General features: G+C 33.5%; 1 protein-coding gene across 1 annotated transcript in view; it reads left to right on the forward strand.

The window, feature by feature from the left end:
* The window catches only part of DACH1 (dachshund family transcription factor 1), a 411,464-nt gene extending 400,310 nt beyond the window's left edge, over positions 1–11,154 (forward strand). The window contains 1 exon segment of the mRNA XM_054701972.1: positions 10,437–11,154. Coding sequence (XP_054557947.1) covers positions 10,437–10,474 — 38 coding nt within the window. The 3' untranslated portion in view covers positions 10,475–11,154.
* Positions 11,155–11,913: the final 759 nt, after the last annotated feature.

The raw sequence follows: 11,913 nt of genomic DNA on the forward strand, positions 1-11,913 counted from the left end.
GAAATTTCATTGAATTTAATATATGCTGAGGACAAATTGTACCTTACAGTGAACATAAATTGAAAGTAAGTTCAGAATACTCCGATGTTTTCTGAAATTTTTTGTGTCTAAAGACAGAGACCATTTGTAAAATGCAGTTATCCATTCGCATTGCATATTTTGCCAATAGCATATTTTGCTTTTTTATTTCATTGCTTTCCATTTTAGAAAACAGTTAGTGTCCTAAAACTGTTATTGTTTATGACTGCTTTGTTGATGTTATCCTGATCCACTTGCAAAGCATGTTTCTTTTCTTGGAAAACATGCACTACAGTAATCAGTAGTTTCTAGTAGTATGTGATAACAGTTAAACCAAAATTGAACTTGGTTAATCACCACTACTGAACCAAAGATTTTGAAGAACATTAAGAAATACGGTCTGGTATGCTAATACTTTGTAAGTCAGAACTGAAATATTTACTTGTAACAATGGGTAGCATGTTTTCCTTATAAAGAAAGGAGTAAACATTAGCTATTGTGGCACCAAAAAATTACCTCAGAACTCCACAGTGTACAACATTTGATACCTCATGTTTCTATAACGAGGAATCTGGGAATAACTTAGGTGGGTTCTCTGCTTTGCACCTCTCCTGACAGCAATAAGGTATTCACGGGGCCTGCAATCTTGTCTGGTTTCTAATGAGGCAGGGTTCAGTTCCAAGCTTACTCACTGTGGCAGCTAGCATGTCTTGGCTCCTCAAAGGTATTAGGCTGAGCACCTTGCTACCTAGCTGGGTTTTAGCCAGAGGCCATCAGTAGTTAACTCCCATATAAATTCCCCAAAGGAAAGTTCAGTACATGGCAACCTGATTCCACCACTCAAAAGATCTAGAGAAAGTACATGCCAACAAGATGAAGCTTGGATTTTTTTTTTTTTGGTAACCTTCTTGGAAGTGATGGGACACATTACTTTTGCCATATTCTCTTCATTAGAAACAAGCTATTAGGAGATATGGCTCAAACAAAAATGTGAATACTAAGAGACAGGGAACCTTCATGGCCATCTTAGATGATACCTATGATAGAATGTTATCAGAAAGTAAAACTATCAGTTTATCCAGCAAAAATGAAATTTGAATAAAGATCATATAATTCAAATATTTTACAATCTCCACAGGTCTTAAAGGTAGACCAGATGCCCACATCTGTCTGGATGGTAATTTTAAAGCTGTTTGGATATTTGTTAGTCTTTCCTGTTTAATGGCTTTGTCATGGCAACATTTCTGGACACTACTGATTCTCATATTCTTTTTTAGATATGATAAGTCTGTTAATACAACCTGGTGCCTGTTTACTAGTCTGTCTCCTTAGTATAGCTTGGAGATCTCTGAGCTGATACCACGTGTGTTAATTTGAACACTTACTGTGTAGAGTACTATCTGATTTAACAGCTTTTGTATAGCATGCCATTGTATAACATGTTCTCACCTATATACTGTCTAAACACCATCTGATAATTCCATTAGAGGGAATATAGAAATGATAGTCTTTACCAAATTGTCCTTTAGTTGAAAATAATCTCTTATTTATTGAAAAAATTGTAGGCCTTTCATTGAGTATGTTTGTCATTTGTCAAGTTTTGCACTGGCTAAGCATTTCAGTTCAGCATTGTGTGTTAAATAAAGCGCTAGAGATTTACTACTTTATACACTCACAATTTCTGCCTAAAACAAATATAACTTATTGAAATTACCAAATTAGTCATGCTATAAAAATAGAAAAAAATAAAACATGCTCAACTTTTAAAAGATGATGATTTTTTCATCCAAACTTAAAAGAAAATAACTATGTTCTGACAAGAGCTGCCCTTCTAATTGCCACCTTTGGTTTTTCCCCAGAAATAACACATAAATTTATTCTGAAAACTCAATTTATTCACAGAGGATTTAGCCAGTTTCTTTCAGGCATACATGTACAAATGCTCAATTTGAGAGGATACAAATGCTTGATTTGAAAGATTCTTGTTTTTCTTCTTTGCAGTATCTTATTTTATTTTTTAAAAATAGGCATTGGCATCACTTTCCTTCTATGCTTTATTTTAATTAAGCATAGTACATAATTTGTCCATTCATCAGTCAGGTCAGATATGTCTTCAAATTATTATTTTCTGCAGATCCTGTTCTATAATCTTCACTCTCCCAGAAATAAATAGAGGAAAGGGAAAAGTAATAAAATATTCCATTTTATTTCACTTTGCTGAAGTTGGGAGGTCTCACCTTCCAATCAGGACAAGGTAACCTAAGTGCAAAGTACCCCATTCCCACTTGCTGGTACATTAACCACTCTGATGGTTTCTCGCTTCTTACTAATGAATGCTTAATTAGAACACACTCACAAATACTTTGCTAAAGCAGACCTACCAGCAATATAATTTTTCCTTATTTACAAAAATAAAACAACACTTTCAAAGAGGTCTATGCTCTACTTTTTGTTTTGTATAAACTTCTAAAAGATAATCTTTCAAATACAGTTAAAGTGTAATTCCCTTATAACAACAAATACTCATTAACATATACAGTTCTAGTTAATAGGTGGTACAGTTAAACAGACTTCATAAACTTTGTAACTAAGTTTATGCTTAAAACATAATGGTCCAGAATCCATCTCATGTCCATACCCTCAAGTCCAGTAATTTTCATGAATCTACACCTGTTTTTTCTGGACAATTCTATTTAGAAAATCACTAAGCATCATTTTACTAACATCTGAATAGAAATTCTCAAAAGAGATCATTTACTATGAAAAACTTCCCATATATCAGTGAAACAGTATAAATCTTCAACTAGCTATTCATAAATATGATTTTGGTTTATATATTAAAATTTTATTTCACATATGTAAACTATTTTAATTAGCTGAAATAATCATAAAAAGTTCAAAGCATTAAAACTCTCAGATATCCCTTCCTAAGATTCATGTTATTAATATTTTTCCATATGCTTTATAATTTTGCCTATCTATACAGTATTTTCTGAAGCATTTGAGAACATAATGTATGAATTATGGTTCTTTGCTCTTTTTTAAAAAGATTTGGTTATGCATACAAGAACTGGTGTACAGGCCAGAGATGTGGGGGTAAGAGGATTCACCAGAGATAGAGTGAGGAACAGAACAGGCAGATTGAACTGAAATACACTGCTGAGGGGAGCAGTGGACAAGACAAGAGAGGTCTGCTGCATCATGTGGGTTCCTCCCTGGCCAGGGATCAAACTCATGCTGCAGTGGCTGGTGACAACTTGACAGTGCTGTCTTTAACCCCTGCATCACCAGGGCGGCCCAGTTCTTTACTCTTTATACATAGCCACAGTATTTCAGGGGGTATACACTAAAAACAAGATTGTTTATTTTACATCAACATTATGTATTTATTAGCTGAGTAAAAAATACTTTTATTTAATCTGACATTGATATTCTTATTTATTTGACTTAATCATGTCTTTAAGAGTCCCCCCACATTTTAGCATTACTCAATTCAAATTTGAATCATATATTATATTTAGTTATTTTTCTTTAGTCTCCTTAATCTTGAGCATTTCTTTGCCTTTTGAAAATATATAAAATTGGGTCTTCATGGTGGTGCAAGGGGTTAAGACGCAACCTATGAAGCTATCCGCAGCCACTAATCCTAGCCAGGGAGCTACCCACATGACATAGCAGACCTCTCCTGCCTCACCCACTTCTCCCCTCAGCAGTGTATTTCAGTTATTCTGCCTGTTTTGTTCCCCACTCTGTCTGTCATGAATCCTCTCACCCCCCGCACCTGTGGCCTGTACCCCGGCTCTTGTATGCATAAATAAATAAATCTTATATATATATATATATTTGACATTTTTAGAGAATACAGTCTTAAAGGAATGTGTCCCACTATGCAGCTGATGTTTCCTTAGACTTTGATCATGTGTTTTAACTCAGTGTATTATGCAAGTAAAGTTGTGTCCTTCTCAAGGCATAAAAACCTAAGGCAACTAATGTCCATTTCTCTTCATTTGGTGATGTTTATTTTGATAGTTCTTACTTTATATTGTTACTTAATACTTGGCACTTTCAGGCATGTTCAAGGTACATGTTCAGGCATAACTATATATGATGTTTTTTGCTCTTAAGGAGATTATATCCAGACTTCAATTATTTTCTCTAAGAAAGAAACAAGAATTTGAATCCTCTGACAAGAGGTTGTAACAACATTAAGGTTCTGGTAATACAATACCTGGAATAAAACAAAACAAAACAAAACAAAACAAAACACCCTGTGTACATGAGTACATGAGTATAGGATGACTGTTCATGGCAAACATTTTGACAGAAAGTTAACAACTTGTTAACATTAAATATAGAATTGACTGTTGCCTGTTGCATAGACAAATAGTATATATTTAAAAATGATGATTTTTTTAAAGTCAGTTTTGCTTGGTTGTATTCATGGAGATATGGTTTAAGGACATTCAGCTCCTAAATAGATAAGAATTCAGAGAATCATAGGGCCCAGATACTCAAATTAGGGAAGATTTTTTTAGTTTCAAAATAAAAGATAATTAATACTCATTAAAGTAGACTGTCCAAAGAATGGCTCCAAATCATGATTGAACCCGAAATTCAGGCAAAGGAACAGAGATACTGTAAGTTAATCTAGTTGTTTGAGAAAAATATTTTGCCCAAGGCTACAGTTGACTAAATAACTCGGAGCAAGCTAAGATTAATCATAACCATCTGTAGATTTTCAGATGCCTTCTCTTCATATTCTTTGGTTCAGCTTCCACAACTGGTTTGTCTGTTTAGTTCCATTTTGAAAAAATGTTTTGAATAGATCATTTTACTCAATGACTATCCCTTCTAGTTCCACAATAACTAAAGTCTAGTTCTACCTGCTTTGAATTGTGAAATTGTGAAAGCTCAGGTCTTTTCTGGTTTCTTGCACTTACCTAGAGTCTGATATAAAGGGTAGGATTTCACTTTCACTGTTTTTTTCTAAAAATCTTTTCAGAATTTTTTTGTGAAATAGATTATGTTTCCTCATGCACTTGCTTCATTGAAGAGGCAGAAACAATATATGGAAAGTAATTTAATATAATTTTTTTTTGTTCTTTGGATTAGTGACAATAAAAATATTTGCATTAAAATGTGTTATCTACTCTAATATCAAATGAGTTGGGTCATGCTGTTCTATTTGTTAATTTATTACCTACTGCTTATACTAGTATAGTTTGATCAATAGACACAACACCCCCTATTCTGCTCTCTTACTCATAGTCTGTGCTCACTCTCTAGAATAGTAACCAGGTCATTATGTATTAAACATTCAAGGGAATCTGAGGTCTAACCCTTCCTCACTTCGACACAACTCTGTGGATGTCAGGTTCTGCAGTCATAACCTGGATTGCATACAATTTAAATCTGTCGCAATTTTTTTCAGTTTTTACTTTTTAAAATTTGAATACAGTCATGAATATAACTTCAGAAAGTCACATGTCTGCATTTCATGAGAAGAAATGATATTTACTCAGAGTCCTCTTATAAAAAGGATTTGCTAAACATCAATCTCTCTTAAAATATTTCTCATGTTAAACGTAGACTTTGTGTCTCTGCTTTTTTGCTTTAGTAGTAGCAGAATGTTCTTACTCTAAATATAAAATTATAAAAAAAGCAAGAAACAATATTTTCTTTAATTAACTTCTTCCTTTGGGGGTTTTAGAAGAGGGGTTATGACTTGACAAAGATCCTTCCCATCTGTTCCTGTTTGTTTGCTTTTATTTTGACTTCCTTTCCTTGTCTTATCAAATATCACATGAATCATTAACATTTGTTTTCATCACTTATTTGGTTTCCCTTACTTCACATGATTAAGACATTATGTTGAGAGAGGCTCAGGGCTCCTTTATTTCATATTAAACTAATATTCTTGAACTAAATATTAAACTTTTTAGTGCTTTTATATGATTTCCCCTTTACTGTGTTAATATTTTCCTCAGATCTGGAATAGTGAGAAAAAGCAGCACACTTTGTTAGATTGTAGGTGTCCAGATAAAAGTTTTGAACAGTTAGATTCCATTTTCAATAAAATTACTTCCTAACAGGAAGTGCAATTTATTAATCCCTTTGTGCAAAAGACGCATAAGTCTTGTGGGTGTTTGTTAGGGGGTATATTTAAAAACTAGAATATATATGTATATATTTATTTGCATATTGTATGATATCTTCCACTAACACACACCATTGTTCATGATTTCACCTGGTTTTTATACAATTACAGAACTGGATTTCTAGTATTACCCAGCTAGCAATTGGAAATTGTGTGTGTGTGTTCTAATATAAGACCTTACAAGGTGGTGCAATTATTATATTGAAATTTATCAGTTTTTAAAATAAATGGTTGGGCCTCCCCTGGTGGCACAGCGGTTGAGCACTTGGCTGCGAGGCTGCCCTCAGCCTCTGCAGCGCCGGTTGGATCCCCTGCTGCGGGTGAGGGTCCCATATGGCACACAGACCTCTCCTGCGGTCCCTCAACTCCCCTCAGCAGTGTATTTCATCGGTCTGCCTGCTCTGCTCCCCGCTCTGGCTCTGGTGAATCCTCTCACCCTCCCGCGCTTCTGACTGCACCCAGTGCTTGTATAAATAAATAAATAAATCTTTAAAAAATAAAATAAAATAAATGGTCAAGTTACCTTACATATAGAATAAAAGTGAAATTTTCTGTTGATACAAATTAGATATTATACAAGTAATTTCATATAATAATACTGGCAAATACTTTAAATCCAAACAGTAAATTTAAAACATGAACAAAAACCAAAACAAATAGGAAATTTTGTGACAGATTCCTAATTTCTCTCCCTCCCCAATACAAGTAAACTACAAATAGACTGTATAGTACAAAGGATGGATCTGATTTGATGGTTTCAACTTTAATATTAAAACCTGAAATCTATTTTTACAAAGAATTTAATTTTTTTTCTTCAAGTCATTATCTGTAGAGCTAAGTCTGCATAATAACAATAAACAGCTTTAAAAATTCATGCCTGTAATAAACTATTCAGTGATCTAGATACTTTCTTATACACCAAATTATAGCTGTAAGCATCAAATCACAATGAACTTTGAAACTATTAGGAATTTGTAATTTAAATAGTTTCACTTAGTCCCTACTCCCAAATGCTTTTAATTAGAACAGACTTTTTAATTAAGTACTCCCATGCACAAAGTGTAGCTTGATGATTTCCCTGTCATATCAACCTCCCATACAAAAGCAAATCATCATTGTGTCAAAGGAAGATATTTTCTCTGGAACCAAATAATAAGAATTCTAGTTCTGATTTTAAATTGTTCATCTGAGGCTCTGCATACCAAAAAGATTTCTGATTCTGGAAGCATGGCAAGGAACAGAACTACAATGATAGTTAAATGTTAAGAGTTGAAACTTTCAGCAAAAGAGATATCAGATTTACTCTGGTGATAGTCCAGTTATTTATTCGGTAAAGTTGATATTGTCAAATGGACATTAAATTTGGATTCACGTAAATATCAAATCATTATACTCCCATTTACTTGCTCCATGAAAATGTGCAGAATTTTTTGAATCTTACAACCTATTTGTAAAAGGCAATTAATACCTATTTTATTGATTTCCCCAAAGTTTAGATTTAAAATGTATACACTTGACTTTTAACAGGTGCAATTACACATCATAATATTAGCCATACCAATGCCAATTTAAGGAAAAGCTTATCTTAAAAAACTTAGGACAAGTTCTCTTAAGCAGTTCTCACCTATTTAATATATCAGGCATAATTTTGATAAACCTGGCTTAGCATCAGGCAAACAGGAAAATATTTTCCTGTGCCCAACACAGAAAACATGCTGAAATAAAGACATAAGGAAATGGTGGGTTTGGGATTATCTAGTAAGTATAAAGCCCAAAGGACATCCCTCAAAACAAAACATATGTATAAACCCTCTGAGACCCCAGATGCAGACAACACATTGAATAATAAAGCCTTAGACATGGACACACTCAGGGATTCCAGTGATATTTACCCTGTAGCTTCTTTTTGCAGAACATTTTCTATGGGCCAATGACTTTGCTTGCTGTTTAAAGTGTCAGGGAAGGAGTGAGTATTGAAACCATTATTATATAGCATAAAAACATGATACAGTTGAATTATGAGCTCATATATCCTTCTTAGCTCCCTTGTCATTCAACTCCCACCAGGTGGTTTGTTATAAGAAGCCTCAGTTAGAAGTACAGCCCCATAATTCAGAGGCCTGTTATTAGCTCACTGGATACATGTGGCTATTTACTATGTATTGTAGAATCTATATAATTTCTCTAGAATTATATAAATTAGTTGAAATGTTTTTTTCCTATAGAGTGAGATAGCCAAATGTATGTTTCAATACGAGTGATAAAAACATAAAGTAGGATTTCTTTGAACCTTAGCCTCTATAAAAAAAATGGACACAGCTCAGTCTTCTAGGGTCTGTCTCATCCTGTTTGTTTTTTTTTTAAGATTTATTTATTTATGCATACAAGAACTGGGGTAAAGGCCAGAGGTGTGGGAGGTGAGTAGATTCACCAGAGGCAGAGAGGGGAACAGAGCTGGTGGATTGACTGAAATACACTGCTGAGGGGAGCATTGGGCGAGTCTGGAGAGGTCGACTGTACCGTGTGGGTAGTTTCCTGGCAGGGGATCGAACTCTTGCTTCAGTGGCTGCAAATAGCTTCATAGGTTGCATCTTAACCCCTTGCACCACCAGGGAGGCCCTCTCATCCTGTTGTATTTCTGCCTCCATTTAATTCTAAAGTGGATCATCACTGATGTCTAAATATTATTTAACCATGGAAATACACTAACTGCAATAAGTGGTATCTAGTCTATGGTCCAATCTTTAATTCTTGATACATTTGCTTATTTCTTAGGAACACCTGTGTAAAATTTAATAAACATTTATTAAATGTGGAATTATAGTAGCTCTGATTCTATCTACCTACATATATATATGTAAGTAGATACACACACACACATATATATATATATCATCATCTTTCCAGTTTCATGTAAATCACATGAAACTTACCTCTGACTTGTTCACTAATTCATAGCACATATTTATTGAATAACCTTGGTGCACGAATGTATCAACTTGGAAAACAGAGTTCCCTCACATGTTGGACATAATATTCCATTTTTACAAATTAGTCTAAGATAAATCATGTGATTAGGGGTATGAAATATGGGGATGCCAATATTTCTGTGAAATAAAAATGACTGTTTTGGTTTTAAGTTTCTTACTAATCACTAAATCTACAACAGAGTATATATAAAAAAAAACAACACTCCATTGCTTAATATTGAAGGTGAGATCTGCAAATAGACTATCTTTTCTACTTTCTATATTTACTGTAGGTTATTTTTGTTTCTTTATATTTTAATTCATGAAGCTACCAGAAATTCTAAAATTTACATGGTGTATGCATTTTATTTTAATGTTTGGAAACCTTTTCCAGTCTTATTTTCTCCTACTGTATGTGCTAAAACTTGATATTTAGACATATTTTTTCACATTTAAGCCCCAAATTTATACTACTCTATAAGGATTTATTCTACAAATCCTTCAGATTTCAGGGTTTTACATTTGAGAAAAAAGCTTAAGTTTTGTTTTATTTTTCCTCTAGATTTTTAATTTTCCATTTCTTATTTTGCTTCATTCTAATGGGTTTACTGAATGGTATATAAACCATTCTAATGGGTTTAGCTAATGGATATATGTGTCCAAGATTTGATGTACTTTACTTTTTCACTCACTGTGTGTTTCTCAATGGGTAAAAATTGAGTGATATATTTCCATCTTAACATTTAATTGTTTGGTTAATCTCTATTTGGAGGAGAAAGGCTATAGTTCACTGATAGTGATGAAATAAGATGACTTTCATATAAATAGCAACAAATGTGCACAATAGTTACATTACATGGTATATTTAACAACACTGCTAAGGAATAAGATGGGCACTCAGTGTTCCACATGGAGATACACCTGAGTGCATTCTGAGAAAATTTGATTCTGCAAGCTTGGAGGAAGTAATTGTCATTCAACAGAAATCATCTTGCTTTGCATATCAGTCAAACACACACACACATAATTATCTATTTCCTGAGTGCTCTGGAACTGATATCAAAATAACAAATATATATTTATGAGAACCAGAAATGTTATATTCTTTTTAATCATCTAAACTTTATGTAATTGTGAAATTAACTTTGAGAATAAGTTAAAAATTATAACATGCCCAGCAAGTGAAAATAGATCAAAACCCACAAATTTTAGATCAGTCTGTTCTGTTGTATTTACATATACTTATGTTCCTCAAGTGTCATTATTAATTATTTTCTATTGTTCATTTTTAGATGGGAGACTGTATTTGAAAACTACTGTCATGTACTGAATCTTTCCTGTTGAAGAAATCCTCGTTATCTTTAAGAACTTTACAGTCAGATATACATCATTGCAAAGTTCAGAAAAAAAATAAAGTCCTTTTAAGGGAACTCTATCAATTTTGTGTTTTAATGTTCTTTAAAAGTTTAAGTATTCTACAAAAAAAAAAAAAGTGTCCTCCATTGATTTTCACCTGTGGTTCATGCCAGAGACCTGAGAATGTTTGTAAATGTACAAATATCAAACTTCTTTCAGATAATGACTGCAACTTTGCTGCTGGACACTTGTATACAGAGTTAAAGGCAGGTCTGAATAAGACCAATTTTGTTTTTTAATGGAATGAACCATTTTCCTCTTCTGACAATTCTGTATTTGAGCACATCAAGAGACTCTTGTAGCAGTGGTTACCCAGACTTACAGAATGATGTCCTCCCAAACCAGCAAGAAACACCTGGAAATGAACTTGTAGGGGACGTAGAGGATTCCTGAAAACCCAGAAAATAAAGAGTAATATTCTGTTACATTCACTTTTAAACTCTCTACTTGTGGGTTTTCTTCTGAAGATTTTTTTCCACATACTTTCCAAAAGACCAACAAGTGGATGTTGACACCCATCCAATGAAATAATATTTTGCATATCAGAAAAGAAGCATTGACTATAATCCAAAAGCTTTCATGATGTTCTTTTTTCTTAAAAAAAAAAAAGAAAGAAAATATAAATGTAACATGTTTTCATTCCAAACTGGTGGTGGTATATAGAATTAAAAATAATAATGAAGCTTCTTATTCAAACTGTTGGTCACATGTACAGTATATAAACATAAAACATACACGGAAGGTATTATGTATGCAGTAGTATAATAGAGTTTAGGAAAATGAAAATTTTAGAAAATATGTTTTGTCACCCTGTTGGTCAGAAAGACACCTTTCTGGTTTTAACGCATGCAGGCATGTAAATATTTGTCTGGAGTCACAGTATTAATGAATGAGATCTTAAGCATCTGGTGACATCAGAACTCTGTGTCAGCCACTTTTATTTGTATATTGAACCCTAGCTAGTGCCCCAAACTGCACTGCTAAGAATGGATTATGGCTGAACAGTAAATCAAAACACCAGAAATATTTTTATATGTTAATGTCATATTATGTTAATGTTGCTGAAAAACAAAAACCTAACAAACCCTTGATGTATCAGTCCAATACCATGTAGCGCTGAGTGATAAAGTTAAAATGTGTTGTGCTTCCCACCTGGTCAGAGGCAAGGGTGGCCCCGTGTTATTTTCACTGTCTTTTTGAAAGTTACAGTCTGTGTTTTCACTTTTGTGCAGATAACTGGAAGTAAGCTGCAAACAGTGCTATTGCAGGCTGAAGTTACCTACTCTTTTCTTACCTATCTGGAGTTCCACCTTTAAAGACTGATATTATGAATTAATACAGTTGCTGTACATT

Source organism: Talpa occidentalis, unplaced genomic scaffold (genome assembly GCF_014898055.3).
Source record: "Talpa occidentalis isolate TD23 unplaced genomic scaffold, MPIMG_talOcc4v2.1 talOcc4.5, whole genome shotgun sequence".
NCBI classification, from domain to species: domain Eukaryota; kingdom Metazoa; phylum Chordata; class Mammalia; order Eulipotyphla; family Talpidae; genus Talpa; species Talpa occidentalis.